Here is a 26,171-nt window from a genome sequence, read left to right on the forward strand (position 1 = left end):
GCGCCTAGAAACCAGCGCACGTACCTCGCAGAAATTCTTTTTCTGCCACGTAGAAGCAGTAACCCACACCGAGCTAAGTAACTAATAGTAAGCTGAGCTAATTAGTTTAATGAGCTAATACAAAGTAGCTACATCAGAGAGTCTCGCTTTGATGCTAATTCCCTCATGTAAGAAGTCCTTTTATGTACTGGGCTACTGTTTAAACCACTGGACCAATTTGCCAGCCCCCCTTAATTTAAATCTGCTATTAATGAATGAGAACGCATGTGGATCTGGTTGCAGTAGGAGAACATTTGTTTTATTTCATCCTGCCACAGTTTTTCCCTCAAGGTTTGTCTCGCTTTGAGGCAATACCGGGGAAGGAAGTAAATAGTATGGAGTTCTTTCTGGAGCTTGTCACTCCGCTGCAGCAAACAGCAGCAGCTTTTTTAACCGACATGATCAGTTTACACTTCTACATTGTAAAGAACATATTGTTGAGTGCACCTCTTGTACCCTGCACCACAAATACATTTTTTCACACATCCTTTACCTCTTTTTTAATTGTCATATTCTTCTTGCTGGATATAGATTTTTCTGCTTAAGCTCTTAGTCTTACCTTTTATACCAAGGCAAATTTCTCTTATTGTGATCTATAAATCTTTCTGTTTAGTCGCAAGTCTGCATACTTGTTTCTTTGATGACTTAAATACACAGCTGGTCATTTAAAAATGATTCTATGACTTTTTGATATCAACTCTAGAAAAAGCACCAGTGAGCCCATTGTTACTCAGATAAGAGCCCTTCAAATATTACTTTCTGTTATTCAGCATTTTAGAAGAGTTTAATAAGCTGTATTTTATCAACACCACTGTAACTTTTCCAAAGGATTTTAGGGAGACAGTCTTACAATTTTTGTTTCCCAAGCCCCAGATAATGTGAGAAGAAAATGTACCAAATTTCTCTAGAAGCATTCCATAGCAAATTCCAAAACAATATTTTCTATTAAAGTGGTGTAGGGTTTTTATGGTTGCTCTATTTAATTTTTACAAGGTGCGTGTTGATGGCACACAGAGGAAGGGAATGTATCTAGGGGAAGAAGCAGCATAATACAAGATTTAGGGTTTAAAACATATGGATATCCATAAGATCCTATTATTAAATTCAGGGTGTTTACTACTGCATCTAATCCAACACAACTGGGGGCTGCTACCCAAAGGGATAACCCCCTCCCCCTATCCTCAGCTGCTTCCTCATGCTGGTTTTCTGCGGTGGCTCGAGCAATATATCTGCTATATTATCCTAAATTCTTGGAGAAGCTCTCCACATCAGCTACACCAGGAGAGATGTACATTACCACAGGAAAGCTGGCTTGATCCGTCTTCTGCTTTATAAAGCAGGAAAGCTGACGTAAAGGCTTCACTTTACTGAAACAATTCAAGTAATCTCAGATCTTTAGCTCAGATTAAGCTTTATTAATTGATTGACTTTCAGGAGTGGTGAAGGAAATGTAATTACAACGTGGACAGACCATGAACTACTATTCAACTATGAAAGGATGCTATAGAAGGACATGTTTTATTTGTGGATGACCAAACATTCAGCACATCTTGCTGCTGCACCGAAAACCACAGACAAAATTAGGAGGCCAGAAACAGTGTTAAATATGTCAGAAGTATTATGTGAAGCGTTAAAATTTTTAAACAATGTCAATAACTTGCTGTAATTTTAAAATAAACACATTGACCGCTTTTCTCCTCCCTGCCTCCAAATAACTGGTAGCAATTCTTTTATTTCAGTCCCGCAAAAATGTTTACCAAGAGCTCTAATGATAGTAATTGCACAAAATAATTGCCTGTTTTAATATTTTAACACTGTGACTTGCAGAGTAAACTATTCTGCATAGGAACATGGCATACCTAGAGGCTTTATAATTAAAACAAGGCCTCAAATCTGATTCAGACTTTGTAAGTCTGTACAGCTGCGCAATAAATAACGACTTTACACGTTTTCCACCACATAATCCATCAGTATGGATGACTGGTATCAGACTTCCCACTTGGTCATTGACCACCTGGCTGCCTTTTAGATGGGAACCCGAGCCCGGCGGAGGGCTGGCATCAAAGCGCCCGGCCTTACCGCAGCCCCCGCAGTGACACAGGGTTATGAGCGTGCCTGGTTTCTGTCGTGGTGCCTGTACCACTGCCAGCTCCCACCATCACCCAGCTGGGATGCCCGGCCTCCATGAGGGCTGCGGCCCTGAGCTGCCAACCTGAAGATACGGCCACTCCCTTTCTTCCCAGACCAAAGGTCTTCACCCTAAGCAATTAAAAGTTTTATTCCTTGACTGCCATCGTGTTCGTGAAATTGCAATCCTGTTCCTTGGTCGAGCTTTTCAGATTTTACCAGGCACAAGTACCTGTCCGCCCAGAGCGGCACAACAAGGCTGTAAAACACGGCGAGCTTTATTTAGCTGGCTATCCGCTATTTCTTTCTCTCTGAAAACGCCGGTGCCGCCCTAACACGTAGGCCCTTCCACGGCGCCCACCGCCACCTGCCCGCAGCGGGGACCCAGCCGGGGCCCAGGCACCCAGGGCCGGGGCCAGGGCCTCCGGGCGGCCGAGCCCCGCAGGAGGGCCCGCGGCGGGGCAGCGCTGCCCGGGCCGGGTGGCGCCGGGGGCCAGGCGGCTGTGCGCTGAGGGGCTGCGGGGCGGCGCGGCACTGCCGGCCCCGGCCCGCCGCCTGTGCGGCGCTGCCCCCGGCGCTGGGGCGGCCCGGGGCCCGGGGGAGCGGCCCGGAGCCCCGGGAGGCGGCCCGGGGCCCGGTGAGGCGGCCCGGGGCCCCGGTGGTGGCCGCTCCCCGCGGCGGCCCCCGGCCCGGCGGAGCTGCACCGCGCGCCCCCCCGGGCGAGGGGCGGGGGCGAGCACTGTCCCGGCCGGCGCTGATCTTACGCTCCCATTGGCCGCTGTCTGCGCTGACGTCACGATCATGATGAGAATTAATGATCGGAGGCGCTGATTTCATTGTGTGACGCCGGGACCGACCCAGCCGAAACCGGCTGAATCCGGAGCCCCGGGCCCCCCGCACCAGCCCCGCGCAGCACGGTAAGCCCGGCGCGCCGCGCGGGGGCGGGGGGCGGGCGCGAGCGAGTCCCGGGGGGGCAGCCGGGTGCCCGCCCGGGAGGGGCGCGGCGGGCGGGCGGGGAGGAGGAGGAGGAAGATGATGATGATGATGATGATGATGCCCCTGGGCCGGCGGCCTGGCGGTGGGGGAGGGCGGCCGCGCGGGCTCGCGCTCGCAGAGGCAGCTCGGGCGCGCATGCGCACTGCGCCTCCCCCGCCGGCCCGCAGAGGCGCGGGGCACCCGCCGCCGCCGCCGCGCGACTGCGCACGCGCGTGTGTCCGTCACCCCACTCCCGCGGGGCCGCGCGCCGGGAGCCGCCTGCGCCGCACTGCGCCTGCGCGGCGAGCTGCGGGGCTGGCGCGTGCGCGGAGCGCCCCGGGCGCCCGGCGGCTCCTCCTCCGTTCGCTGTGCCCGGCGCCCCGGGGCCCTGTGGCCCCTGGTGGCCCCTCGCGTCAGGGCGGGGGCAGCGCCCGGAGGCCGGGCTGGGGCAGGCGGAGGCTGGGGGGGTGGCTGGGAGGGCCGCGGTGGCAGGTTGTCGCTTACCGCCGCTCCGTGCGGGGCGGCCTGCGGGGCCCTCACCGGGGCGCCCGGCGCGAGCGGGGCTGGCAGCGATAGGGGTCTGTCACCGCAGCGCAGACCTTGCGTCCCGTGAGGACGCCCCCTCTCAGGCGGCCGCTTGGGCCGCTTTTGGTGCCAGACACGGTGGCGGTCGTAGTGGCCCCTCGGTGCCCGGCGTTAGCCCTCGGGTACTCGGGGGCGCTGAGGAGGAGCAAGAAGCGCGGGGCGCGCCTTGCGGAGGGGTGGACACTGGGACACGCTGGGAGCGGCTGTTGCACCTGGGCTTAGCCCCACCTGGGAGTAAGGAGCGATCCCCAGCCCTGTGCCCCTGCATTCGGTTAGCCTGGGGCCGCCGGTAGTGTGCGTAAGGCCCTGTGTACCGCAGCCAAAAGTGATTCTCCGTCCTCTGAACTGGAGGCGTGAAGTACCTCCCTTCTTTAGAGTAAAACTACGGTTTAGTATTCTTTTCCTTTTATCTGATACGGGTCTTAACAAACGCTTGTGTACGTGCTTAATATAAAGCATGTGGCTAATCCAGTTGAAGTCAGAAGTCTAACTTGCATGAATAAAATGGATGTGGTGCATAAACCTGCAGAGTTGTGGTCGTCGGTTATTATGTTATTAAGGTACCGAGGGCTGTCTAATTTGACTCTAATAAAGGGCTGAATTTTATTGGTAGAGCTGTAATATAATATTACAAACGCTGTACTTGGTGGAGAGGGAAGCAGTTGTGCTGCAAGTCATGGATTTTTAAAAGTAGTTTTACAAGGCAGGCTGTATATTGCACTTACCTGACTGTGCACATAATCTACCACACTTACACTCTGTAGCTGCAGCTAGTTTGGCCTGTGTAGGAAAGAGGTGGTAACCTACACATTCAGTTATTAAACATAGTTGCTAGATGCATGTCCAGTATCTCCACACAGGATGTGTAAGTTGGTTGGTCAGTTGGTTGTTTTCTTTCCATTTGGGATGTGCAAAAAAAAAAATGGTTTTTTGCAGGCATGGAAAGTGAATTAAGTGATTGCTGGTACAGTGCAGGTTTCTAAAGCTCCTGCTACTGCAGTCTTATTTTATTTGTGTATATAATAGCTTTCTTATTATAGTTGCAGTTCTGTCTCAAATTTATATTGGCACTGAGCCTTGTTATTTTGTACCACTGGAGACCTGCGAAGGGAAAGAAAAAAAGTCCGCTGAGGAGCATGCTGATTTTCTTGTTGTACCTCTTATGGATGGACAGACTAAAACAGTAATAGGCTTAGAGGTTTTTATAAGGTGACTTTTTTTCCAAACAAATTCTGCTTTGGCGCTGAGGTTAAAAAATCCCCCAAACCCTCTCAGAAACTGCTTGTTTCCTTTTATCGCTATGTGTTAATCCCTGACACTTGTACATGTTTTATACCATAAAGATTTTTACATTTGGTTACTTTGTGGTGGCTTGTATTCTGAGCGAATTATCTTTTTTATTTATTATAATTTCACATCCAAGATTAGTTTCTGTTACTGGTTGAAATGAGAGGAGTATCATTAAGTTTTTTAATTTTCCAAATTAAATAGTATTAATGTAGTATTCTACGAAGATTTGCCTTGTAAGTAAGTTTACTTGGCTCAGTAATCTTAATATTTAGAGATTTTGACACTAAGACTGTAATGCTATACATTGTAGGCAGACTTTAGACCACATAAAATCTTTTTTCCTTACACTGCTGCTTTTTTTTTTGCCTTTTTTTTGTTGTGGGTTTTTTTTGTGGGGTTTTTTTTTGCCTCCAGATCTTTCAAGCAGTCATTGCAGAACAGCTAAGTAGCTCTTGAATTTTAATTTTTTTTTCCCATAACCAGGGGATCATTGATAGAGGATTATTCCCATTTTCTTATTGTTGTTATTTCTTTTGTGGTACTCCTGGACACCAAGTTGTTTTCATTAGTTTCTAAAAATACATCTCAGGGCTTCATCAGGTCTCCCTGGTGAGATTCTTAATTTTGGATGCTGAATAAATTAACAAGGGTGGAAGGGCTAGGCGTTTGCAGCAAACTGTATGGGATAATTGTTACATTAAGTATGTTTTTCATGAAGCAAATGCACTACTACTTCAGAAACAAACTCGGCATTAGTTCTTTTGTGTTCTCACCTCACCGCTTGGGCTCATTCTTGCCACGGAAGGGGAGGGAAGGTGTATATGGTGAAAAAAGTTGTTCAAGCAGCTAAAGAAGTCTAAAGGTGTTCAGCTGTAAGAATAACCTTAATGTCATCTGAAGAGGAGCCAGTATGACAGGTCGCAGTCTGTTAGGAGCATTGTCCTTCATGAGGCCTGTACTCAGCAGTCTTGGAGAAACTGAAGGCCGTGGAGTTCCTGTCCTCGTTCTTATCACTCACCAGCCCCTGGATCTCATGTCTCCACAGTGCCTGACTTAGCACTTGGACTACATTTACGTCTCCTGAACCACCGCATACAGCAAAGGGATGCTTCTGCTGCTGTGATTATTATTTTTTTTAATTAGTGTTCAGTTTAGAAAGGGAATGAAGAACATCTTTATATTGATGGGTTTACAGAACGTTGAGGAGTAGGAGACCATCAAAGTGGAAAGCTGAATGATGCTAGTTGGCCTAGGACACGTAGCAGGGGTGAAGGAAGTTCTTAGAGGAAACTTGCTTTTTCATTTGTCATGGATTATTTCTGTGCTGTCACATAGGTACCAACATACTTGGCCAAGGCTGCCTTATTTTATTAACAGATAAGGCATATGTTGAATCCTTAAAAATACTATTTTGCCACCTCCGTCTTTTATTGAAGTGAAAGTATAACTGACATTCATGGAATATTGCATAATTTGCATAATGCTTTGCCTGAATTTTATTGCATTTCACAGAGTTCTTTTCTGTAACAAACTCTCTTTTCAGTGCCAATGTGTTGCTAACCAGCTGGACACCTGGCTTCCCAAAAGCTCAAATGCATGTTTTCTAAGCTTGGCAAGTCAAGATCAAAATGAAGTTATCATAAAAATCCATGTGGATTTCTAACTTGGAGTCTGAGGTTCAAGACAAAGGTGAGAAATCCTGAAGAAACTGGAGTGCTTCATAAGTACACAGACTGGGAAAAGGAGTTTATTTGCTTTGAAGTTACTGAGATTGGTTTGAATGATACAGAGTCCATTATGAATGTGTATGACCTGCTGATTCCCTTGATACTGACATGGCTACCTTAATGCTTAGTCATGTCAGGACTTTGTAAGTTGTTTCCCATATTAAAGAAAATATAAGAATTAATATCTCGTTCTGCGTAACTATGAAAACTGATGCTAGACAGGTAGTATGTCTAAAGAAAAAGAATTGGTGTCATCCTCTGATGAATATACCCTGTGTTAATTTGTCTCAGACACAGCAACATTATGTTCTTGTAGGTGCTTGAATGCTCAGTGCACTTAATGTAGATAAATTGCTAGGTCTGACAGGTACAGAAAGTGAGCAAAACTTGTTGCCTGTGAAGATCAGATACACAGAGGCAGCGCTTCATGGATTGACGTGATGGCTTTGGACTTTGTGGCTTTCTAATGGAGCTTCCAAACATTCAGTTACTGGTTTATTCAACACAGGCTACTGTTTTACGTATTCTAAATAAGCACTTGAGAACTGCGGATAGCAAACTGATCTCCGTCTGGACTTTACGGATGGCATCCTGTCTGTGAGCTTTTAACCTGCAAGAGAAGGAATATTGCCAAACGTCCTACACACTAGTGTGAAATCAGTATGCTAGTTATTGTTTTGGCCTACGATACTGAGATTGTGTGCTTGGAGGTTCTTACTGCAATTTCTTACACTAATAGTAATCTTGTGATCTTCTATACCTAGTTAGAAATTATTCTGTAGGCAGTTAAAAAAGCAAATAAACTGTGATTCTTATTTCCTTTCTCTTGTTCTGTGTAATCTAAGATTTTCATGTGAAGTCGTATTTGCTGCCCAGCTGTGACCAGCGCACATATCTCTGGAGGTTCTGCTACATCTGCAACCCAAATAGCAAAACCCACCCTGGGTTTATCAGGGTTTTATTCTAGGCATTAGTGCTATATGTTGAGGTTACCTATCACTTACTATTGCTGTCTGGAACTTAACATCTGCTTGTTAATAGCCAAGCAACTGTAGCATAGTTCAAAGTATTATTGGGATGTAATAGAATGGTTTGTTGTAGTGGACTTGTGGATCCAGTGGTTTGCTTAGTTTTCATTGAGTTTAGTATTTTAGTAGAATTTGAACCAGGTTTTCTGTTGGGCAGGTGTAGCTGCCTGCGTGGCCCTGCTGAACACTGCGTGTGCACTCTGGTTTATTCTGCAATTTACCCGTAAATTGCTGTTGCCTCTGGTAAAGGCAGGGATTTAAAAAAGAAACGAACAAAAAAACCCAAACAAAAACCAACAAACCCAACCAAAAAGTAATTGGCAGAGCAGAATAAATAAGAATGATTTACACAGCAGGATAGCTGATGATATTTCAAGAATATTTTAATGCCACTTCTGTAGTTTTTATAAATATTTGTGTGGATAGGTGGGGCAGTGGGAAATGGTACAGAACTGTCTATTGACTTAGCATTCAGTATATTTAAAACAAAAGTATTAATAAAGTCTCACCTCATTACCTGAACGTTTAGATGTTGGGATGTAAACTCAAGTTATGTCTCAGCTCCCATAACCCTATGTTTGTAGGGTCCTGCAACCTGTTTATTTAAATCAGTTTCTGATGGCCCCCTGCACAGATCCTCTGGGCTGTACTTGACTGGATTCAAGGCAGAAGTTACTAAGGAATCTTAGCAGTATTTTGGTTGGCAGGTGTAGTTTACAAGTGATTAAAATAAATTACAAAAATGAGTTTTTTATTAAACCAGACCATGACCTCTCTCGAGCTTAGCTAGGTGAAGTCTGTCATGCAATGCATATACAGCTTCATCTGAAGATCAAGAGATTTCATCAAAACACTCCACCCTGGCCTTATCTAAACTACAGATGTCAAATACGACAATGAAAGTATTTTAACACAGAAGTGACTGTGGATACAGAAATCCACATAATTAAAAAATGTGTCAAGGACCTGACACACGTCTTGCAGGTCATCAGGTTTGATTCTAAAAATTCGTCTTGCAGTTGGAGGAGTCTTCATCACAGTTAATGAACTATTTGCAGAGCATGCTTCTTTTTGATGAGCCTGTGGATATAAATGCTGGAGCTATTGGATGACGGACCATCTGGATCTGGAAGGATAGGAGGCTCATAACTGTTTCTGATGAGGTCATTTGTGGTAACTGATCTCAACTAAATAAAACGGGACCACTGGTACTGAAAGAATAGTAGACACAGAAGTGTAAGCTGGGTCCTGCCAATTGCACAGGAGGAAAAAGAACCACAAAATCAACTCTTCTGTATTCTGTAAAAGTAACAGATCAGTTGGTGGCTGCATTTTGCAAATCTACGTGGGAGATCTGAAGACAGTTCTTAACTTTTTATGAAGTAGATTTTTATGAACTCTTTTGATTGGTTAATGGGCTAATAATTGTCTCGTTTGTTGCTTATTATAAATTTCTTTAAAACAGCAGAGTATTCAGAGCAAGAGCCTCCTTTGCCCAGCTCTGACTGTGACTGAACACACGTTCTGGGGTAGGCGTAACTCTGGCAAAGCCTGACTTGTAATGTGGCTGGTAGTGCTGCATTTAATAATGCGTTACATCAGGAGGGTAAATAACAGTTGGGAACAGAGGTAAAAATGTGATTGAAAAATCATCTTCTGTTTTAAGTATTATTGAAAAGGAAATGGTAATTTTTAGAAATAGGTAGGTAGTGATTTTCCTATTGTTTGTTGATGTATAGAGGAAAGTAAACTGAAGTCAAAGCTCTGGCCTACAAGCATTTTACTCCAAATTCTAGATATTAATCTCTTTCTTTATCGAGGCCTGTCAAACTCTATCCATTACCATTACAGGGTATAGTCATCTTGATTAATAATGTGAAAGAGTTGGGTGTTTACTCATGCTTTTGAGCCCTTAATAATTTTATTTGCTCTAAATTGGAAGCAGTTCTTAGGCAAAGGTTAAGTATATTGCTACTCTCCTCCTTTCCACCCCAAATTTCCAAAACTTGTAACTAAAAGTTTGGTAGTTACAAAGGGTTCTCTCATCCCCTTTAATTTCCTACAAGATGACATACCGTTTCTTATTGTCCAGTTTGTTCTGCATTATTTTGATATATGTACTGAAAGTATTAAAAATAACTTGACTGTTTTGCTTTCTGAGTGCTAAGTCAGATGCAGGTTGTTCCTGGCCAGTGCTTGTGGTGTCTCAGCTGGTGGCCTCCTGTTTGGGGCAAAACACCCTCCAAATGGCCCTGTTCTGAAGCCCTCTGGTGATGGGGCTCTTCTTTTCTTACATATAACCAGAGGATTATATTCTTTGCCTGTATAGACTGTATAATAAGAGCATAAAACTCTGTTTTGCGTTTAGGGAGTCTGTTCTGCACTTGGTAATATTCAGCGGTTTGCCTTTTCCAAACTAGGGCACAAATTTGTGTGCATAACAGAGCTGTGTCTGCTTTAATGTGTTCACTAAACTGCTGCTGATGGGGCTGCCTTGTCCCTGGCCACCCTGAGCCTGCCGTGGCCCAGTGTACCCAGTGCTGAGCCTGGCTGGGGCACGGCCGGGGCAGGGATGCAGTTAGGGTCTGCCCAGGGGGGATGCTCAGCGCGCGTGGGCCAGAGGGCAGGCTGGCTGGGGGAGCACTGCTCCCCAGTATGCCCAGTGGCCTAGACCACAGTGTCTGCCCTGTCCCGGCACAGGGAAGCTCTTTTGTGGCAGGGGAGCCACTGCTGAGGCTGAAAACAAGACCCAAAGACTTGCTGTAAGCCTGGGAGGAGCATGGGGGTCTTCATGCTGGTTGAGTGCGCCTGGCTGCGGACAGAGCCAAGGGGCAGGAACGTGTCCTGAAGCCTTGTAGCAAGCATTGGCTTATGCCCCTGTAAAACAACCCTTAAGTGTTCTGAAAATGCTGGGTTTATAGCCTCGGGGTACAGTTTCACAGTGGCTTGAGCCTTTCTAAAGGCAGGCTGTGATTTGGGTGGTCCCTCCTCGGTGTTGATATTAGACCATCAGCATTGCAGTGGGCTGGACCAGAACCACCTAAAGTCCTTCTCTTTGGGTCTTTTCCCCCCACCCCGAGTTGGTCTTCAGTTCTGGTCCTCAATCCTTGTGACTTTGCAGCTGGGAGCGCTGGTGCTGACACAGCAGGAGTAGCATGACCAGCCATAACGGAGTGTAGGGTTTGCTGAAGCTGGAGACAGTGGAAACTTTACTCCTGCCAAACAGTCACCTTTATTTTATCTCAGATTTTCTCTCTTTTTTTCGGTAGGGAAGTGGAAACAGACCTGCCAATATTGTTGGAGCTGCTGGTGTTACTCTGTTTTGCCTAATGCCTTTGTTTATTTATTTTTACAAGGGAGAAACTTTTTCTTTGAAACTAGAGGCTCTTGGACTTAGCAACACAATGTAATATTTATTTATTTATGAAAGGCTGTTAGTGTTGTTCCACACATGTAGTTCACCTGTTCAACTTAGCTTTTCACAGAGGAATCAGTATTGCTGACTGTAATAGATTTTTTTGGAAAGTAAGTAAAAGTCTTGGTAAAGGAATCTGGAAAGAAAACATGACAACTCTCAGTGTTATCACAGCAAGCATAAATGAGAGCCTGTGCATTCTGCAAATATTACAGTTTTTATTCCAACTTTCAGAGTATCTTCTTTTATTTTTAGATGAATCTGCGTTCTGTATTTACTGTAGAACAACAAAGGATATTACAGCGTTATTATGAAAATGGAATGACAAATCAAAGTAAAAATTGCTTTCAGCTCATATTACAGTGTGCACAAGAAACTAAACTGGACTTCAGTGTAGTCAGGGTAAGTACTGAGGCCTTCCAAATTTGTATGTTAAAGTTATACACGTTCGTGTCTTTACATAAAATATCTGTAGAGGACTGGAGTCTCTAACTTCATACTTGTCTTAAATTGGACTTCAGTATGCGTGTGTGACATGTTCATTTTTATCCAGTGACCCTGTTTATAGTCTGTTTTCACTGAAATGTCTTCACGTGATTGCTGTATTTAGCAGGGACTCGATTGCACAAGGAGTGATCTTTGTTCTGTTTGTTTGTCTTTTGTTAATGGTGTTTTGGTTTGGTTTTCATTTCACTTATTTATTAAATTGCATATTAGTTTGCCCTATAGAAACCTTGTGCCATGTATTGTATCAAAGAAAGGTCATGTTACTAGGAAACTATTTTTAAGTTAAACAAATTTCTATAACCTAATGTATTTGGAGGAATAACTGTGGAAGTTTTTCTTTTGACACGCTCTGTCACACTTGTATTCCATGTCACAATCATAAATATTGTGGTCCCTCACAGTTTATTTACAGTAAGTACATTCTTTTCTTACAAAAGAAGAATGTCACTAGTGCCAACAGGAGCTCTTCCAAAGTCTGTGAATTCCATGGGAAGGGAAATAATAATCCCTTTGTGAAACACTAGACAACAAAATGGCTGTTGTCTCAGAGCAGAAATAGAAATCATGAAGCATTAGCTGAAAAAATAACGGTAGTGGAGCTACTAGGAGTTGCTGGAACACTGGACGCCAAAGAGGAAGAAGTAAGAAGAGCCTGGTGCATTTTTAAATGATGTACCAGTGGTATATTAACAGTGACAACCCCTCCTCCCTAATTCATACCTGGATTCCCCTCCCTCAAAATACGCTGTAAATACTGAGACTTGCTTTCTCAGCTCCAGGCAGTGGGAAGTTCTGAAAGTCAAGCCAGAAATTCAGACTCCCTGAATAGACAAATAGTTGTAACAGGAATCTGGATGCTGATGATGCAGTTGAGGCCTGCTTTTCTATTTTTGTTCTGATTGAAGGACCTAGAGGAGGCAGCCAGTCTCTCCTCTACTTCCAGTCCTCATTCACTCTCCATCTTCTTATTTCCCTTTCCCTCTCTGTTCCCCTTACTGCAATAACGTATCATGGCCTTCTCCCCTTAGTTTTTTTCCCCTTACGAAGCTCATATTTGCAGTAGTTAAACTTTCTTCCTACTTGTGAAGTGCAATGGAAACAGACCCAGCATTTGTCCTGCATTTGTCATATTTTCGCATGATCTTACCTTTCTCTTCTTTACAACCCACCCCTCCCAGTCTTCCCTCACCTTTTTTCTTTTCTTTTTTTTTTTTTTTTCCCTATAAAACTCTTGGACAGAGATTAGTACTTTGTACAATGTCCACCAAAATGATACTGAGGTTGCAGCTGGCACTTGCAAAGACGACTGTAATAGGAACATGAATTCTGTAAATGTAACTGTTGTAATTGAAATTCCAACTCTATGAATACGTTTTTTCCATGAATCAGGATTTCTATAGCCTTGTCCCATAGAACTACATCCAGTCTTTCCAATCTTGAGCTGGGTTGGAAAAAAGAAAAGTCCTATTTATGATTTGATGTACAACTCTACAGATGTTATTACTGCAATACATAAAAATATGTTCTGCCTTTCAAGATTAGGAAGTGTGGTACTCCTGGAGAAAAACCCTGGCCCTCTTCAGATTTAAGAGACCTCTTCTAGCTACGTCAGGTTTGAATGGCCTGCTTTCGTTCATGAATATTGGCATACTTCTGCTAGTTGCTTTTTGTCTTTACGTGAAATGTGAGTAACGTGACTTGATGAAGTGCCAAAGTTCTCCAAGTCTGATTTTTGAAGTACCAGTGAGTGCTGGGAGCAACAGTCGGGGAGGTGGTGTGGGGTTCTCCCCGTAGTACAACAGCAGGTATCGGAAGAGTTACAGAGTTACTGCTTCGTTATTCTTTTACATGTCTTGAAAGTTTTCCTGAGGACACTTTATTTGCAGATTTAGGATGGACCTTCTAGTGGCCAGGTACCACTGACAGGCCCTCTGTGGTGTGTTTCTGGTTTGTGGGACAGTCTGAAGTTCCAGCTCTGCCGGACTCAAACTGGGAATGTAAAATCAGAGTCTCTTTAAGTCCAGGTAGTTTTCTTAACAGCTGGACTTTTGCTGTATAATCTCTTCTAGAAGCTTCTCTTCCTCCTAAATAATATTTAGGAAGTTCAGTAATGCTTTCAGTGTTAGAGACTCTGCTCGCAAAACTTACTAGTTGGGGAACTTGGTTGAAACAAAGATGTGTGTCGCTTTTCTTAGGATATTTTGTACTCAGCGAGTTCTCTGCCACATCCTAAATTAATAACGTGACCATCAAGCTCACAAGAATGTGGAGCTTCCCTTTCGGGCTCAGGGTATAGTTTTACATAATTCTTCTCAGTGCTAAAAGTGGGAGATTTTGTACTCTTTCCCATCTCCCAGCTGTGCAGTTCTTTCTCTCCTGTCTTTCTTGTGCGGATCATCTCTCATATTTATTCAGTTTAAGAGTAACCCACTTAAATTTGCTAATCTTACCAACACCTTTTCTTTTCTTTTCTTTTCTTTTTTTTTTTTTTTTTCCCCCCAATTCAGTTTTGTGCCTTCTGGGGAAGTTGCACTCACTTCAGGTGGGTGCTTTTGGATAAATAGTGGGAGTAAGAAGTAAGAAGCTGTGACGTGGTCAGGAGAATGGGACTCTCAGCAGCGGCAGATCTGACTTGTGCTATCTCATGAAACTGTACTTTAATCCCAAGTGAATAGTAGTGCTAGTACGTTATTTGCATTTCTTTGAATGCATTACTTTTCAGCAAAACTGTGAGGAAAAAACTTCAGATTCTATTTCTACACAGCTGGAAAAGCTGGGGATGAAATTGTTTTTCCTGGCCCAAAATTTGCAGTGTCTATTTAACTATAAATTCTATCTTGAAGGTTTACTGAATGAGGAGAAACTACAAAAAAAAAAAAAAATTGATCTTCTAAATATGTTTTAAGCAATAACTGAAAGTAACTTGAGATCTGTGGCTGTAATTTGTGGTTTTAAACTTGCCTTTGAGAAGAGAAATTTTATCAGTAGTAACTGAGATTTTACTGCATGCAACAAATCATGCCTCAAATTAGGCATTTTATAAAATTTGCCAACAAAAATGAGTGGAATGGAGACTTCAACATACTTCTGTATGTCAGTTATGTATGTTTTCCTGTAGAAAAATCTGTTTACTTCCTTAGCAGGTATCGGTATGTGAAGAAAGATTTCCTCCTTTCATGTGATGAGATGGAAACCCAAGATAGGTACTCAGAGCAGTTTGCTTGTTATGGGGTGAGGGAGTTTATTGATTAAATCAACTGGTTTGGGCTGCTGAATGTTGAGATTTTGCTTTGGTTTGGTTTTAGGTGTACAGCAGATGATATCCAGAACGGTGCAGAAGACTGTTTCACTGTACCTCTGTATGCATATCTGATCCTTTTCATAACCAGCATAAGCAGATGCAAAAGCTTGGGTTTTGTTCTTTAGCACTTGATACCTGCTCGCGTATGCCCTCACATTCAGTACAATTCATACAAAAGAGCTGAGCAAGTCTTGTCTCTCTGGTCCTGAAATTGCCAGGAATAGTTAGGTGGTGCTTAGGCTTCCAGTGTTAGAGCTGATGCTTCCACCAGATTAACTCTTTTGTTTTCAAACGCTGAAGTTAATGTTTCCCCTTCGGTTCTCTTAGCTATATTTTAATATGTAACTTGCAGGACAGACTTTCCTGTGTGTTTGAAACAGCCGTACATTTTCACCTGTGCCCAACTGCCACAGTACCTGCATTTTTCAAGTATTTTTTCCTTTACTGTCTTTTACACAAAACCATATACTGTCATTGTCACTTTTGGAAATGTCCATAATAGCGAACTTTTGTTGGTATCTAATCTCGGGAGTCTTTATCTTGTCTGTGTCTTCCAAAAGCAAGTTTTGACATCAGATCTTGGTCTGTGCAGCTGGCAGAGGAGGAATTAGTCTATAGGCCTAAATACTTCACAAAATTGTTTTGTAGTTGTCTTCAGAAAAAGTTCGTTTTCTTCCTCTGATCTGAATTCAAGAATTGGCAGTTTCTGTTCAAGGTAGTTTGAAGGTTGTATCTCTCAGTTTTGGATAAAAAAGTTTAGCTACATAGGTGTATCCCAAGTTGCTAAATATTAAAAACTCAAATTCAGGGGCATTAGTCACAGCAGTGTCAATAGAATAAATCTTAGGGTAATTTTAGGACAGCAGGCACAATACAGCCTCAGGGTTTTTGAGAAACCGGGGCTTTGGAGTTAAGACTGAGGTTCTCCTGTGTGTTAGTGTACGAATCCCAAGCATGAGAGGCATGGATTTCCACCCTGTATTGTTCAATCAGTAAGTGATTTATGTACTTGTAAACTTAGGTCTCAACTCGAACACTTAACGTTTCATCAGATTGCTCAAAAATGGAACTGCCTAATTTTTCTGCTTATTTAACGCTTTGTTTTGTGTTTGTTGTCGTTGTTGTTTGTTTGCAGACGTGGGTTGGCAATAAACGAAGGAAGATGAGCAGCAAGAGTACTGTAGAATCTGGAGGCACTCCCCCAGGGACTGTCCCTACTACTCCCTCAGTACCTCCAGAAGCAGCAGTTAGAAATGTGGTAAATATTGCTCGATCCCAAAGTCAGCAGTCTTCTTGGACCTCTTCTAATAACGATGTAATAGTTACTGGTATATACAGTCCTGCGAGTTCATCCAGTAGGCAAGGATCCACCAAACAGACAAATGCTTCGATGGCAGAAATACATAAAACCTCTATTCCACGACTACCAGGAAAAAGTGATACAGAGTTTCAGCAGCAGCATATCCCTATAGGACGACAAGTACCACATTGTAAAAATGCTTCCCTATTAGTAGGGGAAAAGACTATTATTTTGTCTAGGCAAACAAGTGTACTGAATTCTGCAAACTCCATATATAGTCACACCAAAAAAAGCTATGGTGGTTCGTCAGTCCAGACCGCAGAGTTGGTGTTACCTCAGAAGCCGATGATATGCCACAGACCCTGCAAAGCTGAACCGGTGGGATGTCAAAGGTTACAGAAACCAGAACATGCAGCTCTCACATCGCACGTGCCCCCTGGACAAAGGGCTAATTCCAGGGACCCTTCTTGTAGCACGCAAAACCTGGAAATCCGCGAAGTGTTTTCTTTGGCGGTTACAGATCAACCTCAAAGAATTGTGGGAGGAAGCGCGGTGCAGAAGCATTGCTCGGTGGAAGGCAGCTGTCTGTCCATCGCGATGGAAACCGGTGACGTGGATGACGAATATGCTAGAGAAGAAGAACTAGCATCCATGGGAGCACAAATACAAAGCTATTCAAGATACTGTGAAAGCAGCAGTTCTGTTCGAGTAGAGAACCAAAGTGCAGCCTTGTCTGGGCCAGGAAGAAATGTGAGCTGTAGTTCACAGGTGGTGAACGCCAGGGACGTGCCTGACAATATTCTGTATCATAACAGAGACTACCACGTGCCTGCGCGGACCTCATTACATACAACATCCAGTACATTATATAACAGTGCTAATCCATCAAGAAGTACCTTTTCTCCTCATTTTACATCTTCAAGTCAACTGAGGCTGTCACAAAACCAAAATAATTACCAGGTAATCCGTCACTTTGTCTCTGTCTTCTAACCGTGAAGACAAGGTTGTAGAGAAGTACTCTTTTCTTTGGCCCTTGGTAGCTAGTAAGCGACAGGTTCACCTCTCTGCAGGCTGTGCTCGGTTTACGTGTTGCAGTAGAGATAATTTCTGCTTAAACAGAAGTGCAGGCAGCACTGCAGTGTGGTAGCACCCTTACCTGCGGGGCGGAGGGTAGCTGTATATTGAAGGTCAGTGTGGGCTTCATAGATTCAATAAGTAAACTCTGGTTGAAGAGGATCATACCTACAACTGCTGGTGCGTGCTTAAGCCTGTGTTGTCCTGACTTGGCTTGCCAGCGCATGTCACAGCGACACCCTTGGTTGTTCCCCTGCAGACATGCTTTGCAGGTGGCACAGAGCAGAACATGGGATCGTGCTGTCATTTGTGTGCTGTACAGTTGCCTGCCCTTATTAATGTCAGCTTGGATTAGCTTTTCCATCAGCACGGCCTGTACCCCCTGTGCAGTTGCCAATCTCTTGGACCTGTTTTCTGTTAGGGATTAGGATCTCCTGCGAGGTAGTTAGGGTGATGGGGGACACTTAAGTGAGCAAATATTCTTCCTCTCCCACGGTATCTTAATTCAAATACTGGGTTTACATTCAATCCAATTATTTCCTCATCCCGTAATAGAGTTCCTTCAGTGATACTGAGAGGGGAAAATTAAGTGCAGATAATTGAAGAACTAAAAGATGTTCAGAAGAAGCTACAACACTAGCACACTTTTTTTTAAATTTTTTGTTATACCTAGAGGAGAGAGAATTGTGCAGTTAACATCCGAATTCAAGCATTTTTTTTCCCCCACGAATGGCATGACATAGTCTAGAGACACAGAGATAAAAGCCTTAAGACTGACAGGGTGTCATACTGTGTGTGTTACCTTTGTGCATTTCTCTGTTACTACCTTTTTAATCTATCCTGAAAGTGAACCATGTTAACAACGTACCATCTTTTCTTGTGCGTTACTCACTAGTACAGGGAACAGTGCTTTGCGAAGTGCTTTGCTTTTTTTAATTTTTTTTTTCTTCTGACTTGTTCCTATCTCATATGAGTATTTGAAAGAAAGCTTTTGAGTGTAAGTGCGTGCCACTTTTCACCAGAAATACTGCTTTTCTTGGTAAACCTGAGTTTTGATGAGCATATATACTCTGGAGTAGATTCTATGTAGTAGATGGGACATTGCAGTTCTTATTTGTGGCCTTTTCTAAGCCAAGCACTTCAGACGAGCAGTTCTTTCCCTTTCTCCCATATCTCAGGTAGTCTGTCAGTATTTGCTGTTACTGTTCTTATTTGAGTTGTAAAATGCATTAAATGTTTACTTTTGACATCCCAGTTTCATAGGAAAAGAAATGTAAACGTGCACATCTGTTTGATGAAGGGCTGGTAAAGCTGTGAGTTAAGGAAATTTTTCGTAAGTTTCACGTAGTGAAATATATTACTGATACCTTCAGCTGTGTGCTCGTGGTACTTTTATTTTGCTCTTGAAAAAGCATCAGAGAGATTTATTTCTTACTACTTTGTTGAATTTTTTAGTGAAATTTGAAATTACTTTGATTAGAGACTTTTTCGGGGTAGGAACAGAGTCTTTTTAAACAGCTAGAATGGTTCATGGTAGGTGACATTTTATCAGTCCATGTGCTGTGATATGGCTCAGAGCAAGGAGACTGCTGTGACTTCACTTTGGTTTGTGTGTGTTTTTCTTTTTTCCCACCCCTGTTGTAATAACAGAGCCTTTTTTTTTTTTTTTTTTTTTTTTGGTAAGCGAAGAACTCATCAGTCCCCCCTTTGGCTTCCATACTGTCTCTCAGAGAAGCCTGTTCTTTGGATTTGGGATTGCACCTTGGATTGAGGGAGCTCCTGTTTCCTGTGGTATCCCTTACTCTTCCAGAGTTTTAAACCTTGGAAAAACTGGGCAGGTTGCTTTTAATTCACTTACTGCTGTAAGCGTGCATGCTGTGAGCCTCTGAGATGACACTCTTCAGCATTAGAGAATTTATAAGGGAGGGCAAACGCTGTGGGGTCAGGGCATGTCTTGCCATGGCTCTGTGGAAGCTGCAGAGGAATAGTATCCTACAGCCTGGCCAGATGCCGTAGCGCCTTGAAGAAACGTCAGTGCTGATTTCTCCAGATCACTGCATTCCTTGCTGAAACTTTTGAGCACATTCCAGAACAATGAAAAAGTAAGTTCTGTATCTTAAGAGGTGTTAGTGCATGACAGTGACACTTCCAGCGCTCAATTATGACATTGACAAGAAAATGTCACCTACTGCCCTCAAGGTCATGTATAACAGACGGTGTACCCTGCTAGACTGATAACCTGTTTTGTCGAAATCATCAGTTCTGCACTAGTTCAACCCCCTCCTGCAAGTCCTGCCCTTTAAATTAAATCCAATACGACTGCTGTTTCATGTAGACGCTCCCCTTACAGCTTAATAATATTTATATATTAAACTACCAGAGACATAGGTTTTGTAACAAGTGCTCTCTGGATTCTTTCAGACTCTACACAGAATGGCACTTCTTTGGTATGTAGTTAGGTTCTGTTAATTTTACTGCCTGTGCTTAGCTAATTTACCCATCACCATGGGAATGAAAATCCTTAAACTTAGGGAAATCTTCCTAAATGTAAAAATAGATTAAACCTGAGGTACGTGATTATTGGAGTAGTAAAACATCCAAGCAGATGCTTCTTCAAAGTCAGGGCTCTGGTGATTTGTGTTTTGATGAAGTAATTACTGTCGTACATTGGTGGGGTATCTAATTGGCAATTAGTTATAGCTTCCTTACTGGTTCAATTAATCAAATTCATGTTGGCGTAACTTAAGACTAAATTTAATAAAGTGATCAATTTTAATGCCTGAGCAGTTTCCATAAACAAATTGTTCAACCTACTCGCTTCTCTTAGTTTGGTTTTAAGCATATTGAACTAGAGAGGCTGTTTGTGGTGCATCTCAAGGCTGAATCATGATTTAGCCTTGGTTTCCTCCCCCCAACACTAAGGGACAAAAATACTGTTGAAAGTACGTGTATTTTTAATTACTGTTACACACAGTGAAGCACAGTTATCTAATTTAGCCTTGTCTTCTTCAAGGGAAAATCCTAAGCCTTGCAGCGTGTACGTTATAACAGGGTATAGATATAATATTTATTTATTTTTTAAATCGCTTTAAGAATGCTTCTTTATTATGAATGAGGTGCAAGTGTGCTTCATTTAAGGAAATGGGACTTTTTTTTTTTTAATGTGTCGAAGTGATTTTTTTACTTCCCTAGACTTTTGAAGACAAGAGGACTTTCTTGCTGACTTTGGGTAGCACAGCTTTTGGCAAGGGCAAGGGCAAGCGACACGATCTTCTCTGAAGAGACTTGAACAAAGTGTTTCCTGACACTCGTCCTTGTAATAGAAACAGTTACATTTGTCACAGGAGTTGCTGCACTTTATTTCTGGGATTAAATACTTCCAGCTGCCTGAGAGGGGAGAACCTGCAGTGCTCTGGGGAGGGCAGGAGCTGTGAGCAGGCTGCCAGAGCACTGCGTACGGCCTCGAGTAACGCCAGGACACCAGCAACCAGGACAGGGCTGGGGCTCTTGGTTTGTTCGGTGCACTGAATTTCGGACAGTAAATCTACCGGTGAATTGCAAGAAGGTTATGTAGGGAACTCGTACAGTGTAACCACTTGAATTAAGGTACAGCAGTGGCAACACCCGAGTGTTGCAGTACCTTTCAATGTTCTCTTGCATCTGCCAGAGTTGCTGTTGCTCAGACACAGTAAGTTTTCTGAGACAGAGCATTTCAGGTTGTCATTTTTGTAACTCAACAGTAGCTGTCCCAGTTGGACAAGGACTGGAGTTAGACCTGTGAATCAGGATAACTCCATCTCCTCAGCAAATAACCCCCCCTTGAAAAAACCCAACGCTTGCACCTTTTTTGTAGAGCCAGTTTAGGATACTGCTGTGCATGTGGTCTATCAAGTAGTTATATTGAGAGAAACTTGATTGTTTGGCATCATACCTGTCAGAACTTGTGTGCATTTGTCTTCCAAGTAACCGTGGATGTTCTGCCAGACTGATTACTTTATTCACACAAAAAAGTGCTTTTTTTCTGTAGCCCCACTTTCAATTAGTGAGGAAAAGTCATTTGGGTGGGTACTCGGGATGCATTTACAGTGGATTCTGTGGTGTGAAGCTGTTGTGTGGGATATAGAGTTGTAATAACTGTAACCTGTTTCTACAGAATTTCTAAAATGTGTGTGTGCAACTAAGAAATTAATGTTTTGGACACAAAAGCTGATGTAGACTTGGCCTTAGGGGGTGAGGGTGTTTATTTCTAGCCCACCTCAACCCGCCTTGTGTTGTAATGGCAAAGTGTCTGACTCCAGGTGACCTCCAACCACTTCCAGCTAAAAGCTTGAAGAATAAAAGTATCTTATGTGCTTGTACACTAGACAAAAACCCTACCAGGTATTCTATATTTGGTTATGCTCATGCAGCAAGTTTCATTAGTAGAGCACTCACAAATACAAAAACTATTAACATAGTTTGATACAGTCAGCAGAAGTGCGTAGATTTTTCTTCCTCACATATATAGTGTGTGTGATGACTTGAGATTGATTAATCTCTCAAGAGCTATGTTTAGTCTCTCAAGCATTGCTTGTCTGCAGCAGCAGATGAACATGGAATCCTAAATAAGCCTAAAATATTTCCAGCTATGACACATTTCAGATGACCAAGGAAAGCAGTCCAAGATTATTATTTATAAAGTCTGACCTCTGGGAATAATGGAGAAGCAGTGGGAATCATGGCAGCTAACCTTTGCCTTCGTATCCCTTCCCCTTCCTTTTCCAACCTGATGTCCCTAGTTTTTCTGCAAATCCTTAACATCTGACATTGAATAGCTCAGTTATGAACATGATAGTATTTCTTTCTGGAAGTTTAACTGATGTAATTGAAAAATAATGTGACAGCAGTTCTGTAAGACATTGGTCCTTGTCTAAATCCAGTCTGCTTAATCTTACCAGTTCTGTGAAAGATTGAAAGTGAAAACTCATGTTCTAAAATACAAGTTTTGAGATAGCAAGAGTACAGAAACACTCAAGTTGCCATCACGTTATCTTACCCTCACCCAAAGAAACAGTGTTTTGCTTTCAGCCCTACAACAGGAAGGCTAAGTGTGACTTTGTTTTGCTTTTAAATCTTAACCTGTTTCAAAGACAGCCTTACCAGAACTGAATGAAGAATATTGAAGTCTTGTGAAAGCTGCTCAGTATTAGGTATCACAGCAACCTAAGCTGCAGTTATTTTCTGTTCTGTTTCTTCTTTCCCCTCTGCAGATTTCAGGAAACCTTACTGTGCCTTGGATTACAGGTTGTTCCAGAAAAAGAGCAGTAAGTATATTTCCATTTAAGTATCTAATACATCAAGTGAAGGAATGAAAAGTTTAAAAAAATGCTTTCTTTTTTTTTAATGTCAGTTCTGTTTACCTTCTGTGGGGTTTTTTTTTCTGTGTCAAGCAATGTGATGCCCAGGTATATGAACTGTGCTATTAGTTGAAATATAACATCTGAATTGATAAGGACTGAGAGTTTAGAGCTCAGAATATGTTTTTTATATTAAAAGTGAAATGGTTGTTGATTGAGGCAACTGAATGCTTAAGAGAGTAACTCCCTTTTCAGCTGCTCTGCACATGCACAGAATTAGTCCATGTAGTAACTTTATCAAGTCTAATTTTATCCACATACATCATTTCACATTAGGCAGAGTCAGCCAGGTTGGTGTCCTCAGTTCACAAATTCCTCCAAGCCCTAACAAAAGGTCTGAAATTGCTTTTGTCAGGAAAATACCTCTGTCCAGCTCCTTTGTTTGATTACTGTTCAGCATTTCGATTCAAGAGTAGCCTGCTAGCTTCTCTCTGAAAAGCATGTTGGTTCTGCTTGCTTACCACGAAAACACACCCGAAGCCTGCAGGTTGGATGGTGCATCCAAGCTTTCAAGAGGCTGTTACCTATTAGTCCCGCTGTAGCAGAAGCAGTAACTGGGAGATGGCTATCACGATAACCACACTTATCCCACCACGCTCCCAAACCACTGAGCTGTCGGTGTCACATGTGCTGCTTTGGCAACGGTGTCTAGGTAATAAAGAGCCTTTCCTTGCCTTCTCCCCCCTGCTGTGCCCAGTACTTTCTTTCTTTTTTATTTTTGGTTCTTCTGTTTAGTCTTCAAAAGGTGTGTGTTTGGTAGTGTTTCCTGTATAAGTTGGAATCTGAGGACCATCACATTAATTGTGTTTTCTCTCAGACTTTTGCTAGGTCTCAAGAGTAGCACACTTCTATTTTCTGCAGACTTCTGTAGCCTCACTCAGTTCTGTTTCTGGACAGAGCACTTTATAAGAACATCTCCCAGAGGAACCACTACTCTTACACAAATCTGTTGTTACTCGATCCATCCTCCCCGCCCCGAGTCCTAGTTCTTTTGAGTGGGGTTTTTAAAATGTAGCCCTTTTCTGGAAGGCACCTTCCCTCTGTCACTTAATGACCTTTTAAAACACCAAGCAGCTGGTGAGTGTCTTAGAGTACAGCTCCGCTGCTCGGCTGAGCAGATTTCACATCACCCACCGTCGAAAGGAGGAGGTTTCCTGGTGCACTGCCACCCCGCCTGTAGCACCAGGGCTAGGGTCTGACGGCAAGGTAATCCAGGTCAAGCGTCTGACCTGTCACATACGTATTCTTCTGCTGAGTTTGATTCAGTGAGTTGGATCTCTGGGGGTCAGATGAGTGCCAGAGCCAGCTCAGAGCAGCCAGCAGGAGCCTGTCACTGGGAGCAGTGAAGGGAGTGGGGCGTGATGCTGTCCCCAATTATTTAGCACTGGATAGGTTGTTGAGGCATGGTGGTTATGCTAGATACCTGACACAAGCTGTAAAAGAAGTTTGTCCCATAAGTTTTTAAAGCTGTCAAGGATGTGGAAGTGCCTGGTTATTAAGGGTGGTTATTAGGAATTCTTTGTCCTTAGGCCTTTACTCCTGTGTCTTTTTTAATCAATAAAATGCATTAAACCCTTTGGTTAATGTAGTCCGGTTTGACAACTTCTGTTTCCAGATTTGTGGATCCACTTTCTCCAGTTGAATGCATAATTAGCCTTCTTAAGGAGACAAGTTTAGGAGTTGGCACTCTAAAACTGCTGTATACACACAGGTGTAAGACAACAAAAAGGGAGAAAAAGCTCCTACTTCCTAGGAAACTTCAGTTTCAAATATGAAATTCTTTTGAAGAAAGAGTGTGAGGGAACAGAAATAGAATGGATAGAGTTGTAGAACTGCGATTATGGCAATTACTGCCATTCAAACAGTAAAAAGGCTAATCTGTATTTTGTTTAAAATGGAGATCGCCTTTTAGATGCTCTGAATTTTTAATCTTTTGCCTTGATATTTTGTTTTCCTTGGCCTGTCCTTCAACTGCATCAAGAGAGAAATAAAAACTGTGCAGTTCTGCAGAAACTCTTTCTCGTCTGCTCAGCTATGCTGTAAGATGACGTAATCCTGACTGTTAATGAATTAGTCTAGAAATGTCACCCTGTCCGTTATTCATGAGAAAGTCTTTGGAAAGTACAGAGGTCTGTGTTCTGTCATGGTGCATGTGGAATGCGTTGGCCTGTACGAATGCACCGAGTTTTGGTTTTTCACAGGGCGGCAGAAGGATAGGAAGGGTTCAAAAAACAGCAGTGAAGATACTTGTTAAAGAGAATTAAAAGGCAGAAAACATCTTCACTTTTGTCCTTGCATTTAAGTCTTGAGTGTACTAACTGTGCTTAAGTTATGTGTCATATGATTTCTTAGCAGAGTGGTTGGTGTTTATGGTCGACATAACTTGGTATGCTATGAAAAACATTTGTCACATAGGTGTTGACTCTAGGTGAGCTGTACCTGGCCTAGCTGTGGAAGTTTTTTTTCTGGGCGAGTGTGGGGGTTTGGTTTTGCTTCTTTTTCTTGTTTTCTTACTTTTTAAAATTTCTAATTAGAAACAGTTCTATTGGTCTTAATGTCAAGCTGGAAAAACAAAGTCATTAAAAAAGCCAGTTAAGGTCTTAGAATTCTGTTTCTGCCCATCACCCTTCAGAAGCAGGCATACTAAGTCACATGTTGTGTGGCACGTTAATTTTGGATGGGATTTTAAAATGAAACTGAAGTTGGCTTTCATGTTAACACCTGGGCTAAGTCACGTGAGGTTTCAATGGAGCGCTGCCCTTGGTGGAGAGACTCACAAGGGAGCAGGTCTTGTATTTTCCCCCTACCTGGAGCAGCACCGCATAGTAGTGATACTTTTGGTACCTTCTTGAATAGCGTACTTCGCTTTGGGGGAACCTCTCCTGTAGGTAGGTTAGCTGGATCTGCCCAGAGCTTCAGCTTGGGACCTCAGGCCTCTGAGTCTGGCATGCGTTTCGTGGGGGGAGATAACCTGAAATGAGCAGAGAGTTCCTATGCTGGGCTTTGATTTTTAAATTGCTCTTTCAACATTGCCTATATGAATAAAATTCTGGAGATGGTGGCGTTCAGGTGTTCCCCTCAGAGCCCTGCCTGCCACAGCAAGCGTGCAATAGATGCACTCTGAATAGCCAAAGGAGCTGGTCTGACCCCAGGTTGGTGTGAGACCTGCCACTGGGTGTACTGGCACATCTGCGAGCACGGGGGAGACAGCTGGAGGAGGCGACGCAGGAGAGGTGCACCAGTGTAACTAGTAAAGAAAGTATCTCCCTGGACTGCAGTCTGAAAGGCTCGGGAAAACTGCTGGCTGCCACAGTGAGCCTACACTGGCTGGCCAAGAAGTATCTTGAGAGCAGCGGCGTTTCGAGTACAGTGAGCACCCGTAGGTATTAGAGCCACCTGCAGTTCAA

The 26,171-nt window shown here is 43.1% G+C and overlaps 1 protein-coding gene across 8 annotated transcripts in view; it reads left to right on the forward strand.

Annotated features, from left to right (window-relative positions):
• Positions 1 to 905: 905 nt before the first annotated feature.
• HDX (highly divergent homeobox) overlaps positions 906 to 26,171 on the forward strand; it is a 49,230-nt gene continuing 23,964 nt past the window's right edge. Inside the window, exons 1-5 of one of the 8 annotated variants that reach the window (XM_055727445.1) lie at positions 906 to 3,083; positions 6,560 to 6,705; positions 11,442 to 11,588; positions 16,130 to 17,254; positions 22,618 to 22,671. In XM_055727445.1, the coding sequence (XP_055583420.1) occupies positions 11,442 to 11,588; positions 16,130 to 17,254; positions 22,618 to 22,671 (1,326 nt within the window). In that variant the 5' untranslated portion in view covers positions 906 to 3,083; positions 6,560 to 6,705. Of the gene's footprint in view, positions 3,084 to 3,577; positions 4,287 to 6,559; positions 6,706 to 11,441; positions 11,589 to 16,129; positions 17,255 to 22,617; positions 22,672 to 26,171 lie in introns of those variants that run through there. The other 7 variants (XM_055727446.1, XM_055727443.1, XM_055727439.1 and 4 more) reach the window with 7 other exon arrangements.

This window comes from Falco cherrug, chromosome 15, assembly GCF_023634085.1.
Source record: "Falco cherrug isolate bFalChe1 chromosome 15, bFalChe1.pri, whole genome shotgun sequence".
Lineage (NCBI taxonomy): Eukaryota > Metazoa > Chordata > Aves > Falconiformes > Falconidae > Falco > Falco cherrug.